The sequence below is a fragment of the Onychomys torridus genome, chromosome 7 (genome assembly GCF_903995425.1).
Source record: "Onychomys torridus chromosome 7, mOncTor1.1, whole genome shotgun sequence".
Taxonomy (NCBI): domain Eukaryota; kingdom Metazoa; phylum Chordata; class Mammalia; order Rodentia; family Cricetidae; genus Onychomys; species Onychomys torridus.
Genome location: NC_050449.1, coordinates 114320223 through 114341221, shown reverse-complemented (window position 1 = coordinate 114341221; position 20999 = coordinate 114320223). Strand labels below are relative to the sequence as shown.

Here is a 20999-nt window from a genome sequence, read left to right as displayed (position 1 = left end):
ACTGCTCCATTCCTTCCTTTGGGAAGAGCTGTCTTCCTGAAGGACACAGAGCGCTCTACTTCCAGAGATCAAGGCTCTTTGCACAGCAGTTTCACACATGTGCAAACGCAGGTTATAGAAATAAGCCATTCTGGCCAGGTGGTGGTGGCCCACGCCTGTAATCCCAGCACTCGGGAGGCAGAGGCAGGTGGATCTCTGTGAGTTCAAGGCCAGCCTGGTCTACAAAGTGAGTTCTGGGACAAGCTCCAAAAGCTACACAGAGAAACTCTGTCTTGAAAAAACAAACAAACAAACAAAAAAAGCCATTCTTTTCAGTTATGTTCATTAAGTCGTAAGCTTTATTATCTAAAATGTCAACACACAACACATCTATAGCTGAATATTGAAAAAGAAAACTCTGCCTACTTGCTGTCTACTGGGAAAAATAATGACAAAATATATGTGTGTGGTGTAAAATTAGAAACAGTTTTACAGTACTAAGTGTTGAATGTAGAACTTTGTGACTCACTGGCCAAGTGCTCTATAGCTGAGCTATATCCCCAGCCCACCCTCCCAGCTATATTTTAGTTTTAAAAGGTATTATTATTAGTATGTATATTTGTGCATATGTAATGTGAGTGGGTACACATTCCAAGGCACACATACGAAGGTCAGGGGACAATCTATGAGGTTATTTCTCTTCTCCCACCTCTACATTGATTGGTTCAGGGATCTAAGTCAGTTTGCCAGGTTTCTATGGTTTCACTGGCACACTTTTTTAAATTTTGAAATAGAGTCTCGGTGCCCAAGAAGGCCTTGAACTTGTCGTTTCCCTGACTCAACCTCCCAAGAAGGCAATAAACTGCATCGCCAAACCCAAAGGAAAATCAGATGAAGTAAATGTGCACATGCCATTAGCCCCAAATTTAAACGTTTGCAAAGCAAGTAAAGGAAGCTAGAGAATTTCAGCTTGAAAAACATACTGCATTCTCCTCTCCTGCCCACCCTGCCACTGCTGACCCCAGGGAACTGAGAGTGCAATCTGTGTGATATGGCCAGTAAATGCAGAAGTCAGGAAGATGAGGCAGGAGGATCACAGGTGCAAGGCCTGCTAAAGTTAGCATGAGGTTAAGACCAGCCCCGGCTACTTAGGACCCTGCAAACCAGGGTCCAAAACACAATGAAAAAATTAAGGGGATTTATTTATTTGTAAAGGGGATTTGAGGCACTGTGATGAATCCCAAACCCATTTTTAAGTGACAAACTCCATTTATTTAAAAATGTCATTGTTAAAACTATTCATGTCATGCCTAAACTTGCCTTTCCGTATTAGTTCTGCGTAAGTGCTTTCCTGTGCAAAGGATGTTTGGCATCATTGCTCACATAAAGTACACAGCTGGGCCAGTCTGGTCAGAACACAGTCCTACAGAAGTAGAGGCTATCTCATTTCTGGCACAGATGATTCTCTAAGTAAATTTTAATATATTTATCTTTAATTGTGTGCATATGTGTGCCTAGGTGTGGGTATATGCTCTATGTGAGTGAAGTATTGAGGATCCCAAGAATGGGGGCCAAATTTCCCTGGGGCCGTAGTTAAAGACAACTGTGAGTCACCAAACATGGGTGGCTGTGAAACAAACTCAGGTCCTCTGCATGAGCAGCACGCACCCTTAACCTCTGAGCCATCTTTCCAGGCTCCGATTCCCTACATCTTAGAGGGTTGAATCCTCTGCTCAGATGTCACTGGCTGGATGGAGAGAAAGGAGAGAATGGCATCAGGGATATGTCTGGGTTTCATGTTTGGTACACAAGATGGATAGCCGTTCCACCAGCTAAGTTTCAGAAGTTAGGGGAAAGAGCAGGTTTCGGGAAGAGGATCATGCAGAGCACAGGGAAGGAGGGGACAAAGTCGGTTAGTTCAGTCTAGAGGGAGTCTGTGGGAGACCAAGATGGAGATGTCAACAGAGCTGGATGGACAGCCCTGGAATTAGAGCAAGAAGTACAGCGGAGAGGAGAAAATCAGCATATAAACGAAAGGAAAAAGCTGTCAGCATCCACAACACCACTCCTAGAGGAGGAGAAAGAGTGCATCACATCCCAGAGTGCAGCCATGGTTCAGGCTGAGAATGTATACCCTGTGAAAACTAAGAGAAAAAAGGCCGTAACAGAGGCTACTGGGGGAAAGACGTCAACAAATGTTTCATGAAGTCCATGTGTTGGAGGAATTCAGGCTACACCTAAGAGTCTGAAGGACATCCACTGAATGGTATCTTTCAGCATTATAGGTTCGGCAGTGTGGGCACAGAAAGCAGGCTAGGTGAAGTGGGTGAGAAGCCCTGTCTCAAAAAAACAAACAAAAACAAAAACCTCTGGCTGTTCTTCAGGAGGACTGACTCCAGCTGGGGGGACCTGACATCTCTGGCCTCCTCAGGCACCTACACTCATATGCACGCACATGAGCACACAGAGAGAGAGAGAGAGAGAGAGAGAGAGAGAGAGAGAGAGAGAAGAGAGGAACATAATTAAAAATAAAATAATATTTAAGAAATTATATTCTATCCTAAGCTGGTTATCTTCATTGTCAACTTGACTGGATTTAAAATCATCTAGGAAATTAATGCAGCACCCTCTAGGTGTGTCTGGGAGAGCACTTCCAGAGGGGATCAACTGATGTGAATGGCACCACCCCAAAAGCTGGAGGCCTGGAAGGAGTAAAAGGGAAAGGAGAAAGCCAGCAGAGTGTGGGCACTCACCTTTTCCCTGTCTTCTGGTGTTCTATGGTGTAGAGAGCTCCAATGCTTGCTGTTGCCATGAATTCTGATAGGCAAACCCTCCGAAACTGTGAGCCAAAATAAACTCTCCTTCCTAAACAGGAGTCTGTCAAGCATTTTTCTGTCACAGTGACACAAAAGTGATTGATACACATGCTGAGCTCTGCTCTTGGTGTCTTATATTAAGGTCACTTAGGTCACATTATTCAATCTTATGAGGTGCTCATTTAAAAAAATTGTATGTGTGTGTGTGTGTGTGTGAGAGAGAGAGAGAGAGACAGAGACAGAGACAGAGACAGAGAGAACACTGGCCCATGCAAGCACGTGTGGAGCCCAGAACCTAATGTCAGGATGCCCTCTTCAATTGTGCTCCACCTTATTGAGGTTTGGCCTCTCCCTCAACCTGGACTCAAAGTCTCGGCTAGACTGGCTGGACCTGCCAGTCTCCATCCTCTCCAGCATGGAGTTGGGGCTACACACACATGCTACTGTGTTCAGCCTTTTTACTTGGGGTCTAGAGATCTGAGCTCGGGTTCCTCAGGCCAGCACAAGAAGCACCCCACCCACTAAGCCATCTCTCCAGCCACTGATAGATCAGTTGTTGATGAACATTTCAAATTCCAAGAAGGTAAGCAATCTCTTCAAGGTCATACTCCCAACAGAAGTCCTAGTGGTCTTTAAACATGTGTCCTTTGACATCATAAACAGCAGCAATCCTGAGCCCCAAATGACCCCAAACTCCACATTTTTTTCTCACTGGCACTTATTAGGTGTTCTACTGTCTTGAACAATAACAAACTGTACTAAATGCATCAGTGAATAAATCAATTCAAGACTAAAATATTTAAAGAATAATATTTTTGTTCATGGTTACATAAGCACACAAATCCTTCTGCCCTTTTGGCTACTAATGGAAACATTTTTTACATGGTTGACTGAAAGCAGGGGTATAAAATAAGAGATTATGTAAACCAAAGATAAACTACCTTTTCTTCACTTCTCTTGTGGTATGCCAAACTACTTATGAGTATCCTACACTTATGGTTTTTTTATGCATATCATGAGTACTTAATACTGTGTTTGTAGGTTAGCTAGGCAGGACCTAAGAATACACACACATAGTGAAGTGGAGGAGGGGTAGAAATGTCATGATGATTGTACAGCTCTTATGGTATACCAGACTATGTTAAATTTTTGCTGTCATTTACCACTTACTTTTAGAGATCTGTTGGAAGCATCTTATCACAGATAATGAAAGAGGTATGTATGTTTCTCCCAATCATTTAGCTCAGAAGCAGCAAAGCAAAGTCAGTCTGGGCACCTTGTACTGCTGGACAATGTCTCACACAAGGCTGGACAGATCCAGGCTGACATTTCTTTTCCAGTTCATTTTACTGCTCTGCCAAGAACTGCAAATGTTCTCTGTTCTTGTCAACATCTTGCTTGGACACCTTAACATTCAAGAAAAAATATTATCCATTTTAGGAGGTGGGCCAGGGTCTCAAGTAGCCCAGGGAGGCATTCCTTAAACTTGCTGTGTAGTCAAGGGTGACTTTGAACTCCTGATCCTGTTGTCTCTACCTCTTGAGTGCTGGGATTAGAGCTGTGCACAACCACACCCAGTTTATGCCATGCTGGAGACTGAACCAGGATTTTGAGCATGCTAGCCAAGCAGTCAACAAACAGAACCACTTTCTCAGTCCCCCTGGAATCTTTCAGAAAGGGTTCTATTAGTCCAGACTGGCCTCAAAACTTGCCATGTGGTTTGGGGTGGCTTTAAAGTCCAACTCCACAGTACTAGGATTGCAGGCATGCACCACATCGCTCAACTCTGTCCAAGTTCTTTAATAATAAATCTAAAGCAAAGTCCTCCCAACTGTGATTCAAGCCTTCTCTCCATGACTGGGACTCTGTTTTTATTACAATAGTTTCCTTTTCCCACTCATAGGCTCCAAGACAGAGCTACATTCCCACCATTCTCTGCCCAGTCTGCTCTGTAAGAAATACCCTCTTGATCTCTGCATTCCAATCATCCAGACCCCTCCTAAGAGCTAGCCCTCTAGAGTCTTTGCTGAGACTGAAAACATTCAGGATGGTATGGCCATAGAGCACATGACCTTTAACAATGTTCCCTGTGCTGTGACAGCTCCTAAAATTCCACCAAAGCATGCACTTCCTCTGCTGTATCTACAGACCTATCCTTCAACCTACTCTAATTAAGTTAGCTCTAGGAAGGGACCGAGTCCTTAAGTTTAGAGTCTAGTACTCTTCTCCTGAGCTGTCTGGATGCCTGCATACCCAGTCACTGGTGATGGTCAGGTGCAGTTTTCTCAAAAGGTCTGACACACCATTTTTGATTGAGTAAATACTTTTAAATGAGGGAACCAAGAACAAGACAATGAAACTTTAAGCCTAAATGAACAACTAGGCTCAGAAGCCTCTTTTCCTAGGACCATATCTAAGTAGCTGCTGGGCACATGAACAATGGGGGGGCTCTCTGAAGAAGGGACAAGAGCAAGGCTGGCAGGTGCCTCTGTGCTACACGTAGGTGAGATGAAATAACTCACAGGAGCCTGTGAAATGGGTCAGGGGTAAAGATGTTTATAATCATGCCTGATCACCCAAGTTTCATCCCCAGAACCCACATGGTGGAAGTCACAGGTTGTCCCTGACCTACACACACACACACAAATACATGAATATAAGTTTTTTAAATGTAATTTCTTTTTTGTTAACATTTATTTATTTATTACATATTATATAGCGTTTTGCCTGCATGTATGACTGCAGGCCAGAAGAGGGCACCAGATCTCATTATAGATGGTTGTGAGCCACCATGTGGTTGCTGGGAATTGAACTCAGGACCTCTGAAAGAACAGCCAGTGCTCCTATCCTCTGAGCCATCTCTCCAGCCCAAAATGTAATTTCTTACAGTAAGGCAAGTGGGGTAATGTACCTTCTGTATTTCTTCTCCATGACATCTGTATTATGATAGGTGTCTGTCACTGTTGTAACATGATATGGAGTCAAGTACAGCAGAACAACCCTACAGAGTCTCCTGGTTGTTCAGCATGGGCAAGGCCCGGGTTCCATCTCTGACACTGCAGGGGAAGCCCAAACCTCTGAACCACATTTCTTCTCACATGCTTGCCACCAGCATTCACAGGCTCGCAGGAGTGCCACTACTACACCAGTGTGTAACAGGGCCTCTCATAGACTGGCACAGACAGAAGCTGTCCCCGGTCATCTCAGCAGGCCTCAAGGGCTCAGAACAAGGGTGGGGTTATCCATGATACCATGCAAATATGATACCATGCAAATATCACTACCTCACTGTAGAACAAATTCCACATTCTGCTCCAGTTGGCTTAAAACAGTGAAGTCTAAACGCTGCAGGAAAGAGTAAAGGCATGTTGGACTTGAGTGACAGGTTCCTGTACTTGTTGCTTAGAATGGACCCCACCAGGAGAACTAGTCATTCAATGCTGCCACTCTAACAGCCCAGTTTAAACAGGCCAGAACTGGACCTGGTGGTACATGTCTGCAGTCTCAAAGCTTGGGGAATTGAGGCTAGGGGATTGCCCAAAATTCAAGGATGGGGTGGGCTATATAAGCTAGCTTGGGATACAGAGCAGTCTCAAGGGGAAAAGAAAGGTGAAGAGAAAACAATGAAAAACAAGACAATGTTGCCACTGCTGCACTTGGGGACAGCCTTTTGTTGGTTTTGCTTTCATTGTTCATATCTTGTTCCAATGATCCTGGTGTTTAAGTAACAGGAATTACTAAGTTTTATTTTGATTAAATCTAACATTTACTGCACTGTTCACATGAAATAAGTATTTAGCAACCACCTTATTACAACTAGAGTTTGAACCAAAAGAATCCTGGAAACTACCAGTCCTTTCTACCAAAGGTTTATACCACATAGATCTGAGCACATGACCTTGAGCTGGTTCTAGAGGGCTCATTTAATTACTTAGAGTCTGCCCGTGTATCATATAAACAGGACACTTAAATTTTCAAAAATGGTATTCCCATAAAAAGAAAGGAAATGGACTGGGTAGTTTTAAGGCCTTTAAAAATAACTAACACAATCTAGCTCTTTATAAAAAAATGTAGAATGCATTCTTTGAAACCCTTCTTAATGTTTATATTTTGCCTTGCTGTACAATCCTTATAAAGTGTTGAATACAAGGAGGAAAACTGTATCCAGTTCATGATTTTTTTTTAAGTGACTGCCATACCAAAATGCAGTCTTTATGTGTATGGACGTTTTGTCTGCATGTATTTCTGTGCCCCTCATGTGTGCCTAGTGCCCAAGGAGGCAGGAAAAGGGCTTCAGAGCCCTGGGACTGGAGTTGTAGACAGCACAAGCTGCCATGTGCATGCTGAGAATCAAACCCAGGTCCTCTGGAAGAGCAGTTCTTAACCACTGAGCCATCTCTCCAGCCCCACACAAGGCAGCCTCATGAGAGTGCTCCAACAAGGCCTGGGCTGTGACTTACTACGCTGCACCACCCTCAAGGAGAGGACAGGGCAGTGACGTGCCTGGGTCTTCTTTCAAAAGGGAGTATATGAAGTTGGTTTACCAACTAGGTCTTTTTAATAACAGCAAAAGTTTGTTTCAAAGTGATTTTCTCTTTCTTTATTTCCTTCCTTCCTTCCTCCCTCCCTCCCTCCCTCCCTCCCTCCCTTCCTTCCTTCCTTCTTTCCTTTCTCCCTCTTCCCCTCCCTTCCTTCCTTTTGTCTATGTGTGTGTGGATACATAGGCTTCCATCCATGTGTGTGGGTACACAGACCTCTTTCCACATGTGTGTGTGGGTACACAGGCCTCCCTCCGTGTGTGTGTGTGTGTGTGTGTGTGTGTGTGTGTGTGTGTGTGTGTGTACAGGCCTCCCTCCGTGTGTGTGAGTACACAGGCCTTAGTACAAGTGTGGAAGTCAGAAGACAATTCAATTTTTGGGAGTCCCAAGGACTGGACTCAGGTCATGAACCTGGTGACAAGTTCTTTCATGTTTTGAGCCACTCACCATCCCTCAATTTGATTCTTAATTCAGTGCTTTAATCAATAACCAATAAACTTTTCTAAAAGCTACATTTATTTTGTAACCAAAATATTTAAGATTATTTTGTGTGTTTTCTGCATGTGTGTTCGTCTACCCTGTACAAGGTCCTGGGTTCCATCCGTGGCACCACAACCAGGGATGGGTGTAGCTCAGAGAGGACCCACCCTAGCCAAGGCCCTGGGTTCTATTCCCAGCACCGAAGGGCAAAAATAAAATAAAAATCAAGCCTTTTTTTTTTTTTTTCACAAAATTCAAATCACTTCCAAGCGGACCAGAAGAGAGCAAGGCCTGCCGGGCAGACTCTGATGGCAGCCCACAGAGGAAGAGTGAGAGGACAGACAGCACCCCTCAGCTGCACTCTTCCTCAGTCACCTGTGTGAGCTACTCTTCCACAAGCTCTTCCTAAACTCTTAAGAGAAGGAGCTCAAAATGTACAAAAATGCAATTCTGTCTGTCTTCAGAGTCACCTGCTGTTACAGCAAGTTTCCTAATTACAGAAAAAAAGTCTATTTACATTTGATCTCTGCTGTTTCCTAGTTTTTACATTCTTGTTTATTTATTTTTATGTTATGGGTGTTTTGCTTGCATGTATGTCTGGGCACCACGTATGTAGTGCTCACAGAGGGTGTCAGAGCTCCTGGAGCTGGAGTTACAAATGGCGTGGACCATGTGTGCATGGGGAATGAAGTGGAGCCAGGTCCTCAACAAGAACCAAAGTATTCTTAACTGCTGAGCCATCTCTCCAGCCTCCTGAGGTTTGTTTGCTTAACATTTATTCATTTTGTGTGGAGAGGGGAAATTATATGCCTCAACACGTGTGTGGAAGTCAAGAACAACTCCCAGGAGTCGGTCCACCATGAGGGCACTGGGAATCCAACTCAGGTCAGTCAGCTTGTCCAGCAAGCTGAGTCTCTCACTGGCCCCCACTTCCTTGGTTATAACTTTTACACCAGCCATCATGTGTATTAGTAATTGGTTGGTACATGTACTTACCACACAAGCTCCAAGGAGGATAAGGTCTGCCTCATGACTTGAAATCTGGTACCCATGTCTCCTACAAGAAAAAAAATGAGTGACAAGTCAAGCCTGGTGGGACACATCTGAACCCCAATAAGAACAAGGCTGAGACAGGAGCATTACAAGTTTGGGGCTAGCCTAGGCTACACAGTGAGATCTTGTTTTTTTAAGTGACATCTTTAAGAAGGTAAGCTCAGGACCATTCTTAGTATGTTGTTAACTTGGGACATCCACCCAAGTCTGAATGAGCCTGTGTTTCATTTTCTGGAAACTGACAAATTAGCTAAATTATTCTGAAGTGTACAAATCCCTGTCAAAAATGAATATGCTTTGGTCATTGCTAGTGTTAGCCTTTGTATGTTCAGGACCAAAGGACTTAATAACTTTAGGTTTATCTTCATATTGGTCAATGGGATTAATTTCAATATTGTGAGCAAGCTATTCCATAAACATAAACATGTTTGTATATTTCCACAATTTTAGAATTTATTGAATAACAATAAATCCATAAGCTATGTCCATTTTATTAGCTTCAAGGAACCAAGCAGTCTTGATTTCATTCAGAACATGACCACTGAACAATCATTTTCTTTTATCCCATCCCAATCTTAGTTACTAATATTACTAACTCTCAGATTACACATTTCATGACACACAAGATTGTATAGATTCTAGAAGTACTAAGAAGAGGCTATGACCATCACAGGTTTCAGAGAGGCCCTTACAGGCAAAAGCAGAGAGCTGACATAGATGTCACTACTGATGGCTAGGTATCAAGAAAATCATCCAAGGGCTATTCAGGGCACTAGGCTGCCTAGGTGCAGAGCTGAGTAAGGTACAGTGGATCTAGACAATCATAGTTCTGGTTGGCAAATCAGGCAGGGTGATGTGCCGAGCTGCAGCCCCAGAAACAGGATCAGGAGTGACAACACAGAATGACTAACAACAGGGCCATAAACTCCAGGCCAAGGTCCTCCTGCTTTTGAGCTAAGGTTTTACCATGGGGCCTTGCTGGCTTCAAACCTGCCATTCTCCATCACACTCCTAAGTGCTGGGATTAGATGTCACCACACCCAGCAATGTCTCCTGTTATATGACTCAGGTGAGGAAGTTACATCATCCTTTGGTCTGGTGTGTTTGCTAAGCCCATGGGCCTGCTTTCTCTGATATGGTTTTGATATGCCCATGTGTTCTGATTTAATTTGATGAATTCATAGATGGTACTTTTTTTTTCCTTGTGTAAATAAGTCCATGCCTTGTGGTTTGTGCTGCACAGATGGGGGATGTTCTTTGTGATAAGCTGTGTGTTCAATATCTGTTGGTTGTCTGCTCACCCAGGTAAGTTACCCTGCTTATCAAATGCTCTTAAAGACGGAACATAGTGTTAATGTATAAAATGGAAGCACTCCAGACATGGCATAGTCTCAAGGCTATATTTCTTTACCAAAGTGCAGTAATGAAGAATAGGGCAAGCTTTCTCTACAGTTGGGTCATTCACCATCCTTGATTCCTACTCAGCAAAACTGTGTTTAGGACACCCATACAAAAAGTGTGCCTTCAAGGACAGAAAGCTGCCACATAGTCAAGGTATGGAGGATTTTATTTTTAAGATTCACTTTATGCATATGAGTACTTTGCCTGCATGTATGTATGTGCACCATAGATACATGCCTGATGCCTGTAGAGGTCAAAAGAGGTTGTTGGATCCACTGGAGCTGTATTTATGGATAGTTGTGAGCCACCAGGTGGGTGCTGGGAACTGAACGTGGTCCTCTGCAAGAGTAATAAGTGTTTTGTTTGGTTTGGTTTTTTCAAGATAGGGTTTCTCTGTGTAGCCCCCGACTGTCCTAGAACTCACTCTGTAGACCAGGCTGGCCTCCAACTCACAGAGATCTATCTACCTGCCTCTGCCTCCCAAGTGCTGGGATTAAAGACAATGGACCACCATGGCCAGGCATAACAAGTGTTCTTAACCACTGAGCCAACTCTCCACCCCCAAGGAATGGAGTTTTGAATCATACATAGCATGAAATGTTTCCTACATATGACTTAACTCAAATAATTTTTAACCTGAGTTAGATTCCCGGGACCCATGGTCAAAGGAGAGAACAGACTCCTTCAAGTTGTCGCTGACCCCCACACATCTGTCATAGCATATGTGCCCTTCCCTGCAATACGATGTAATAAAAATTGTAAATATTCAGCCACCAAGTTTGTGTAGCTATTGGAGGGTGGCTTCTAAGATTAAGGAAGCTATGAAAACGTCAACTTTCAGGAAACTCAAGAAACTTATTGAGGGCCCAACAAGATGGTTCGTTGGTAAGGGCCACCAAATCCGACAATCGGTGTTTATGCCCAGGATCCACACAGTAAAAAGAGATGACTGGCGAAGGTTGTCCACTGACCTCAGCAAATGCTCAAATTAATAAATAGAATAAAATTAGTTCAAACATAAATGAAACACTGAGGTATGGGAAACTTAGGAAGTTACAAGATTCACCAGCTTTCTCCTCCCAGTTTAAACAATCAGCAATCAAAGGGGAGTGGGGCCGGCTCAGGAGAGCTGCCTCGAGCCAGGAGGGAGCTCCAGGGAGGCAGCTGTCAGGGGCCACGAAGGGATGGGTTGGCGCCCTATGCGGGATGGACAGACGTTTGTTCCTCTCCCGGAAGTCACTAAACGCTGAGACCTACCAGAAGCCTACGCCTCTCAGCAGGCCGCCATGTTCTTTAAGCTAACTTGGACACAGACGGTCCCGTAGCCTGGCTGGCTGTGTTTGCCATCCCTTCCCCAGACACTGCGAACTACGCTGAGCGCCCGGCCCGGGTGAGGTCACAGCTCTCGGACCTCCACCAGCTCCAGACGGCTGCACAGGAGACCCGACGGCGCATGCTCCAGCTCGGGAGCCCCAGCCGCCCGCCGCTCGGCTCACCTCGGCCGGGCGGGCCTGCGCGTGCGCGGCGTGCTCGGCGCTCGGCCAGCAAGCTGTGAGCAACGGGAGGCAACTGGGGAGCGGAGCCGGCGGCCGCCCGGCGGCCCGGTGCCAACCCGGCCGCCCAGGCCTCACGTCTGACACGAAGAGCGTGCCACACCGCGGGCGGAGGAGCCCAGGCGCCCAGCCAATCGACGCCTCGCTCCGGGTGGCCACGCCCACCGCGCCCTCGCCCGTAAAGAGGGGTCCGCGGGGCCCGGCGCGCCGGCTGCTGGCTTCTGATTGGCTGCGGCGAGCAGGCCGGACAGAAGAAGCCGGTGTTCTCGCTCGTGCTCGGGGTAGCGGCCGGGAGCTGGCAGGACTGGAAGGGGCGCAGTGTCTCTGTGAGTGAGCCAGTGTGATCCGGGCCGGGGCGGGAGGGCGAAGGGCGGAAGGTCCTCGGGAGGATCGGAGGCCGGGGGCTGCCAGCCGTGGGACGCGGGGAAGGTCCCTCTCGGCCAGGGACTGTGGGGCCCGAGGAACAAGCCCGACGCTTCCGGAGCGGATCGTGGCGGAGGGAACGGAGCTCTGAGAAGGCAACGCTGAGAGACGAGGACTGGGTTGTTGACAACTTCGGGGATCCCGGGAGCCGCGGGCGCGGAGGGAGGAGCGCGATCGAACCCGCAGGTCAAGGTCACAAGCAGGGTGGGAGATGAGGGGAGGGCCCAGCGCTCGGCCACCTCTGTCTGGCCTTCCCGGTGCACCACTGGGGTTTGCGCCGACCTTAGGTGACCCTGTGTGACTGGATGGAGGGGGAAGGCTGTGGCGGAATGCGGACGCCCCTGGCAAGGGAACGTGCCTTAGAGATCACAAAGCACGGCTAGAGTTCAGGTTTGCCGGCAGCCCGCGAGGCTCGGCGCTATTAACCTATTTCCTCGTTTATTCTTGGGGTAGAGAGCAGCCCTCTCTTGGAGGGTGTGATCCCCACCCGAGGAATCTGCTTCCGGAAGTACCGAGGCACTCTGCAGCTTGACAGTTCTGGGTGCAGATTCTGACAGGTTCAAGTGGTTCTTGGTGCTCACGGAGTGTGCTAGGGGATCCTCTTTTCTTCTGAACACCAGTGTTGCTTGAAAGGGCTTCTTAAAACATAAATCCTGCCTCCAGTCATTTGAATCAGTCTCCAGCCAGGCTCCCTGGCCGCCATTTTGCACAAGCTGACAGGTAACTGATGCAAAATCAGAATTTGAAACCATTGTTTTAGATAATATTTCTTGGGATCAAAGGGACAGGCTGGGAAGAGTCTTTGGATGTTACATCACCTGATGCTCAGCTATTTTCTCATTTTACCTCTTCTAGGTTGCTGTGCATTTGGAAAAGGCTGTCAGTAGCCATACCTGACCTTACAGAATAATGTGTTCAGCAAACTAAATTTGAATATCTGGTTATTGGTGACTGACTTAAAAATAAAAGTATGTTTTACTTCCTGACAGATATAGGTCAGTCCCTGGGTGAGTGAGAAGATCTAGTAGGGAAAACATCTTTTCAAATCGAAATTGAAATTGTTAGATTATTTAAGTCACTGAAGAAAGAGTCCATTTAACTTTAGATATGACTTACATAGTTTTGCAGTTCAGAGACAGTATTGGGGGATTCTGTTAGGAATGGATTTTTATATTTTCAGTTCAAATTTGCACCTGTAACATGAAAGTTTTGGTTTAGTAAAAAATACATTGTCAACCTAGAGGAACTGTGGACTGTGTGTGGGGGGAAAGCCAGATTCTTTCCAGAGATGTATTCCTTTCAGTGTAGAACAACCCACATGACCCTCCAGACCCTTTTTTTCCACCTGTAAAATAAGGGTATTGATTGTCATCTGATTAATTTCTTACATAGGGTATGATTTGAACTGATTGACCTTGAAACTTTAGAAGTGTATCCTTTCATTTAAATGGCAGTATTTCATGAATACTAGGTGACAAAGGTAATTGTCAAAATCACATATTCAGAAAGCATTCTCTATTGTACTGATTACATCAGAGTTCCATCATTTTAAGATGATACAAAGGTCTAATTTGAATTTACAGTCCTGGCATGTGTTGGACTTTAAGTAGTACTCCTGTTTCATCTGATTGTTTCCTAAAATGTGCACATGAGTATTCCTGAATCAAAACAGATCGTCATTAGTTGTTTCTTCTTCCTTTTTTCCTTTTTTTTTAGTTAAGGGCTTGCTGTGTAGCCCAGGCTAGCTTCAAACTTAAAATATCCTACTTCCTGTAGTCTGAGATTACAGCAAGGGCCACCACACCCAACTCCAGTACTTCATCTTCTCTTGTGTGCAGATGTGTGATAACACACTGGATCCAATGTCTCTGTCAGCTAGGCCATGTAATTATAGTTCCATCAACACCACTTTCCTTGAGCTCTGGACTTATCTTCAGCTTTCTGCCAGGATATGTCCAATCATGCCTGCTAGATGTCTTTTGTAAATTTGATTTCATTATTTTTGTTGTCTTGAGACAGGGTGTTGCTATGCAGCCTAAGCTAGCTTTAATTCACTGTTCTCCTCCCTCTGAGTGCTGAGATTATAGGCATGCATCACCACTCTGGCTATCACTAGTCCCCTAAAACAAATAATGTCCACTTGGTGTGCCCCAGTTCTAACTGCAGAGGCAGAATTCTGAAAGTGAGTCAAGTGCCCTACCCATACTAGCTTGAGAATCTGTATCACAGGTGATGAAGGGGAAGGGCCCGTGTCTTCTGTTTTTATATACAGTAAAGAGACACTTGTCTCTTTCCCTCATGAAAGGGGAAGAGCCTTTTGCTCCATGAAGAACCCACTGGACAATACTCATCCGCATAGGAAGTGGAAAGAAGATACACACTGTGGTTTGTTTCCTTATTTATGGTTGGTTATTTGGTTGACAGTGCTGGGGCTCTAACCCTTGACTCCATGTGTGCTAAGTAAATGCTGCATCACTGGGCTGTATCCCCAGCACAAACTGCTTCTAGAGTTAACTAACATGATGAGTTCAGGAGGCTAAGGCAAAGGGAGGTTTGTTTTGGTTTGTGTTTTTGAGATAAGGTCTCTCTACTGTGTAGTTCTGGCTGTCCTGGAACTCAAAGAGATCCACCTGCCTCTGCCTCATGAGTACTGGGATTAAAGGCATGTGCCACCACACCAAGCCACAAAAGGAGGTTTTTAAAGTAGGTTGTAATCTGGTAAGTTTGTCACTTGGAGTTTCAAGGAATCAAGACCTAATCAGGACATCTTTTTTTTTTTTTTTTCCATAGATGTGATGTAAGAACATTAAAGGTAAATTAACACTTAGGTATATGCAGCTTGATGTTTTCATACTGCAGGATTAAACTCTTTAAAAGTATATAGTTGCTATTTTTACCATTTATTAATAAATTACCTGAGACTAATTATAATTGTTGAACATAACTGAATTTATTTTGTACTTTTTGTACATTTATTTTGTACTTTATTTACTATGTACAGGACTCTGTACCAGGCCATGGGGATATAGGAAGCAGGGCAGGGGTGCACCCTGGCTTCAAGGAATCAAACACGTGGTTGTAAGTGTTCTAAGAGTGCAGGATTCTATAGGGGTCATAGCCAAAGTGCTCATAAACAAAGACGACTTTCCAGAGGGCCAGTTCAGGTGCAAACCTGCAAACCAGTGTGAGCTGGGGAACATTGTGAAGTAGACAACCAAGGCACAGGGGAAAGCGACAGAGCACCCACATCTGCAGATGCTTGCAAGAACACAGAACAGAAAAGACGGTTGCTGGAGTAGAGTTGGAGAGCAGGCTGGAAGGAGGATTTGTGATAAGCAGTCCTGTGACTGAGGAACGTACAGATAAGTCTGCAGGGAGCTAATGTACAGGCCTGAATGCAGCATGTCACCCTCCACAGAGCCCATTCATGCAATTTCTGAGGTCTTAGGTGTTTATGAAATCTCTCAAATCTCTTCTAGCTAAGATATTTTTCTGTAGTTCAGTATGGATTATGTTACTGGCAGTTAAGTACATTTTGTCTATTCCATTTAAAAAAAATAATCTGCTTTTTTTGAACCATCAGTTATTCCAGTGTTTGTTTTTTTTATTTCTGTGTATTGTTTTTCTTTGAGTCAGGATACCCTCTACAGCCTATTTGGAGATTTTTGTTTATTTGTTTTGCTTTCTTTGAGGTGTGTGTTGATGTGGGGGGGAGGTGTCATCTCTTTGTAGCCCAGGCTGGCCTGGAACTCAAGATCCTTCCCCTTTACACTCGGTTGGTCATCTGTGTGCCACCACACCTAGTCAGTATTTGTTTTATTTTTGCAAATGCAACTAGCGTCCTGAACCTTGAGCTTACTGAACCTTGTATATACAAAAGCTTAGTAAGATTTATTGCGTTAGGAAGCAATGGAGTACAAAAAAAAAGAAAAAGATTTAGTTCTATTCCGAATGTTCTAGCTAGCCAGTTTTCTTCTCTGTTGGAGGATAGTATTGACTCTTTAGGGGATATAGGGCTTGGAGAGATGAGCTCCCTTTTCAAATCAGGCATTCCCACATTAGAGGTGGATTTTCTTTGAGGCCCTTGCTGCCACTTAACTCTCAGAATAGCAGTCTGTTGCCCTTTGTCACTGATGGGAACACACTGCACATGAAGAGTCCGTTTGTGGTAATGGGCAGCAGTGGTACCAGTGGGAGGTCTGTGTGCTCTCGGCCATGTTTGCCTCCTTTATTGAATCTGTGGGTCAGGATTACAGGCAGTTCAAAAGTGTTCATTAAAGAAATACACAATAAAGATGAAATGGATTTGTTTATCAGTACTGCACCGTGATGAAATGTCCAGACATTCTCCTGTGTGAGAGAAGATTGTAGAGATGGCTGTGCTCTCTGTGGTGGGGGGATGGATTATTTTAATATTAACTCATATTGACCATGTCTGAGAGCCACTAGAAGGAATGTTATACAAAGAAGTTTTAAAGAGGAAGCCTTGGGAGCATTGGGAAGGTATGTAAAAAAAAAGGCAGGTCAGAAGCCGAGTAGATGTCTGTTAAGAAGGCCTGAAAGAGTTGTTTTGTGTTGTAATAATGTTAATAAAAATAACCTCAGATATGAGAGAGAGAGAGAGAGAGAGAGAGAGAGAGAGAGAGAGGAGCATGGTGGCTCACGCCTTTAATCACAGCACTTAGGAGGTAGAGGCAGACAGATCTCTGAGTTTGAGGACAGCAATAACCATTAATTAGTGTAACAGACTGGAAACTATTCAAAGGTGAAAACTAAAGTCAGGTAGCATGCTGGAGCTAGCAAGTGAGCAGTTGAGAGCATTAAAAACCATACTAAATGTGCTTAGTAGGGGCAGTGGCTCAGTGGTGAGAACCAGAGTTCAGTTCCCATTACCCATGTTGAGTGGCTCACAGCACCTTCTGGCTGCTTCTGGTACCTGCAAGCAGATGCACATACTCACATAGACACACACTTACACATAATTTTTAAAAGAATATTGCTGTTTTTTAGAATATGTTAAAGAAAAAGTTGTTATATGGGAGAAAAGGTGAAATGATGAGATAATAAATATACAATTCTCTTTAATTGTGGAAGTTTATCTAAAGTTTTTTGTTCAAGTTCACAGCAGATACCATGGAAACTAGGCATAGTAGTTCTAGATAATAATACTCTAGATGCTTTTAATTACAGAACCCCAAAAATCTCTTTCAGGAAGACTCTTCAGGAAATCACAATGTCAACCAACACAGACCTTTCTCTTTCTTCATATGATGAAGGTCAGGGATCTAAGTTTATTCGGAAAGCTAAAGAGACACCGTTTGTCCCCATTGGTAAGTGGCTGATGTTCTGATCAGTCTGCGGCGAGCTTAAAGCAATGGAAGTATGGTAATTTGTATATTGAGTAGATCCTGAAATACCTTTTCTTTATTTTGTTGAAGTGTGATAAGGTCAGCATCATAAACTCTCACCCCGAAAGCTCTGAGTTCAGAAATGTTTGACTGGCTATTCTCTCAGTGACTCGTGCTGTGTGGGATCCCAGGACCACCTCTGACTCTGACAAAATGAAACACCAATGTGGTCACCAGTGGAAATTCCAAAATCAGTAAATTTGAATAATTTATTCATTTAAAGCAGATACAGATTATATTAAAATTAAAACACTAGAAACATTCCCTTTAAATGGAATGGGTCAGGAATCCACATGAACTCTAATGTTGTTGCCTGGAGATCCTGACCCTTTGCATAGGGCAGGGAAGGAGCTGTGTACATACTTTGGGAAGAAACCCTGTTGTTCTGTGGGTGATAGAATTATCTGCACAGGAATACAAGAAAATCAAATGAGAAACAGCTAGACCAACTAGAGAAAAGATTACTTTCCTAGTTACATGGCTGTTGCTGTGAGAAACTCCATCACCAAGAGCTTCAAAAGGAAAGATTATTTGTCTTAAACTTCCAGATGGCAGTCCATCATTGAGGGAGGTCAGGGCAGGAACCCAAAGCAGAAACTATGGAGGGATACTGTTTGCTGGCTCACTCCCAGGCTATGTTCAACCAGCTACTTACCTAGCCCAGGACCACCTGCCCAGGAAGGAGTGATAGCCCCACAGCAGACGGGGCCCTTCCACTGTCAATCAAAACAGTGTCTTACAGGCATGACCACAGGTCAGGCTGATCTGGGCAGTACCTTAATTCAGACTCCTTCACTTGGCTCTAGAGTAGAGGTTCTCAACTTTTGGATCGAGAACACTTTGGGGGTCAAGCACCCCTTTCACAGGGGTCGCCCAAGGCCATCAGAAAACACAGATATTTACATTGCAATTCATAACAGTAGGAAAGTTACAGTTAGGAAATAGCCACAGAAATAATTTTATGGTTGGAAGTCACCATAACATGAGGAACTGTATTAAAGTGTCACAGCATTAGGAAAGTTGAGAACCTCTGTTCTAGAGTGTCACATTCGTGCAAAAGCCAAATAGGACAATTACTTCATTGGTACATCAGAAGACTTGTATGGGAAAGTCTCGGAATGTCTTAAGACACGGAGGAAGAAAAACAAGGAATTCTGTCAGGACACCAGTTGTATGCCTTCAGATTGATAGGTGTCACACCCTAATTTCCACTCTCAGTCCTCCTGCAATTATTTCTGGTTTGGGTCTGACAAGTTATTTACTCTTGTTTGTTTTCTTCCTTTTCAGTGCTAATACAGTTATTTCCTAACTTCTTTCTGTTTTAACATCCAAGCCCAGTTACCAGCTGAACTGCTTTAGTGCATGTGTGTTGCCTCTTTATATTGATTGCCGAGTTTCAGTTTTAGGTTATGCAGTCTGGGAATTAGCCTTTTTGAAATTCAGTTTTCTTTGTGGCCTAATACATGATTATATTTTGTCAGAACTCCCTAGACTTTTGAGAGAACATGTGGTCTATTTTAAATTAAAATTTCATTTCTTTATTATTGTATATGTGTGCATATGTGCATGAGCCACAGTGCACAAGTGTATGTCAGAGAACAACTTTCAGGAGTCTGTTCTCTTTCCACCCCATTGAGGCAGCTGTCCTGTATTTTCTCTGTATTACATACCCCAAGCAAGCTGGCCCATAACCTCCTATGTGATCTCCTGCTCCACCTCCCATCTGTCCATAGGAGTGCTACTGTAATTACAAGGATTGCTGATGGCATCAGCTGAGACATCTCACTACCCTTGACAATTCTTAAATCTGTCTTCTTATTGCACAAACCCAGTTTTTCAGAAGGAATCCTTAGCCAGGCCTTGTAGCTCAGAACCCAGCACTTGGAATGTAGGGACAGGAGGACCCGGTTCAAGGTCATCTTCTGTTCATAGCGAATTGGAGGCCAGCCCCCAGGTTGCTACATGCAACCCTGCACATACACACAAAAAAAGCCCCAGTGCTTGATAGGCAGAGATAGGTGGATTCAAGGCCAGCCAGGGCTACACAGTAAGATGCTGTTTCAAAAATACAAAAGACCCAAGAAAAGGATCCTGTCTAAATTTGCTGCTGTTTGCTATGAATTCTAGATTTGGTTTGTGAAGCAAAAAAGATTGAAAACTTTGTGTGTTTTCACACAATTAATGAGCTGATAAACGTATCCACAACAACAGCAGAAAGTACACTGATTAATGGTGAAATTGTCCCTCTCCTGTGCATCTAGCATGACTGTGACTGTTTTGCAGGAATGGCCGGGTTTGCAGCAATTGTGGCCTATGGGTTATACAAACTGAAGAACAGGGGGAATACGAAGATGTCCATACACTTGATCCACATGCGTGTGGCAGCCCAGGGCTTTGTTGTTGGAGCCATGACACTTGGTAGGTTCCAGCAGGATCTGGTCAGATATGTGCTTCTCCTTGACTCACGTTCTTGTGAAAGAATAATCAGTTCATTAGAGCAGTGATGCAGCTTACCTACTACGATAGACAAGCCTTATTAGAACTTCATTGCCATCTGAATATAGACAGGTTGGTAAGAAAGTGATTTTTTTGTATTGAGTTTGGGAAAGCAGAAAAGATTCTAAAATGTACATGCTTTTACTGGCATCACAACTGACTAACTTTATCTGCTGTTATATAGTGGGTGTTTTAAAATTGCTGGGCAAATACTGGCTGTTCATTAAAACACTGCAACATAGAGTAAGCTGCTCACCTCAGCCGTACCCAGCTTGGAAATTTTTAGGAAAGTTTTATGATTGAACATGAGGAGGCTGGAGTGTGGGTGTGTCTCTGGTGTCCAGCTCTCCTGGCAGACTGTTGTGTGTTTTTTAAATGCTGAGAAAGATGTTTTAATGTTTCTCTTCTTTTTCTTTAGGTATGGGCTATTCTATGTATAAGGAATTCTGGGCCAAGCCGAAGCCTTAGAAGATGAGCTGCTGCCTTGGTCTGGGAACTGCTTGCTTTATTTAGATGTCTCATATTGAGGTTACATGTTTGTGTCTACAATAAATAGTGTTTAGACAATAACTCAGTATTGAACATTGGCTTACTTTCTTGCCAGCTTGATTTACCTTTTGACCATATTGTTAATGACTAGTTCACTAACTAGGTCACTTGGGGATGAGTCAACTTAACACAAAAGAAACCTGTCACCTGAATGTATAGTTGGCAACAGCGTTCTCCCTGAACCCTTGTGATGAAAATTTTGAGGAGAGTGGACAGTCCAGACACAGTGTGCTTCAGAGCAGGCCTTGCTTTGGAATGTGTCGGGGAGGAATCATGTTTGCCTCAGTTCATTTAACCTGTAGG

At 44.1% G+C, this 20999-nt stretch overlaps 2 protein-coding genes across 5 annotated transcripts in view; one reads left to right on the top strand and one right to left on the bottom strand.

The window, feature by feature from the left end:
- The window catches only part of Ackr2 (atypical chemokine receptor 2), a 53244-nt gene extending 40827 nt beyond the window's left edge, over positions 1–12417 (bottom strand). The window contains exons 1-2 of one of the 2 annotated variants that reach the window (XM_036192992.1): positions 11525–12417; positions 8810–8870 (exon numbers count right to left, since the gene is read on the bottom strand). The gene's annotated coding sequence lies outside the window, so the exon portion shown is untranslated. The remainder of the gene's footprint in view (positions 1–8809; positions 8871–11524) is intronic. The other variant, XM_036192993.1, reaches the window with a different exon arrangement.
- On the top strand, positions 11808–20721 carry Higd1a (HIG1 hypoxia inducible domain family member 1A). 3 transcript variants are annotated; one of them, XM_036192995.1, is made up of 4 exons: positions 11808–12146; positions 17455–17573; positions 19935–20069; positions 20566–20721. In XM_036192995.1, the coding sequence occupies exons 2-4, from the start codon at positions 17477–17479 to the stop codon at positions 20613–20615; spliced, it is 282 nt and encodes a 93-aa protein (XP_036048888.1). In that variant the 5' UTR covers positions 11808–12146; positions 17455–17476; the 3' UTR covers positions 20616–20721. The 3 variants fall into 3 exon arrangements, with proteins under 3 accessions (XP_036048888.1, XP_036048889.1, XP_036048890.1); XM_036192996.1 differs by lacking the exon at positions 11808–12146 and adding an exon at positions 12192–12429; XM_036192997.1 differs by lacking the exon at positions 11808–12146 and adding an exon at positions 15245–15321.
- Positions 20722–20999: the final 278 nt, after the last annotated feature.

Coding starts and splice junctions, on each gene's coding strand:
- Higd1a (XM_036192995.1), top strand. CDS start 17,477: ATGTCAACCAACACAGACCTTTCTCTTTCTTCATATGATGAAGGTCAG. Junction 17,574..19,934: donor GACACCGTTTGTCCCCATTG/GTAAGTGGCTGA, acceptor ACTGTTTTGCAG/GAATGGCCGGGTTTGCAGCA. Junction 20,070..20,565: donor TGTTGGAGCCATGACACTTG/GTAGGTTCCAGC, acceptor CTTTTTCTTTAG/GTATGGGCTATTCTATGTAT.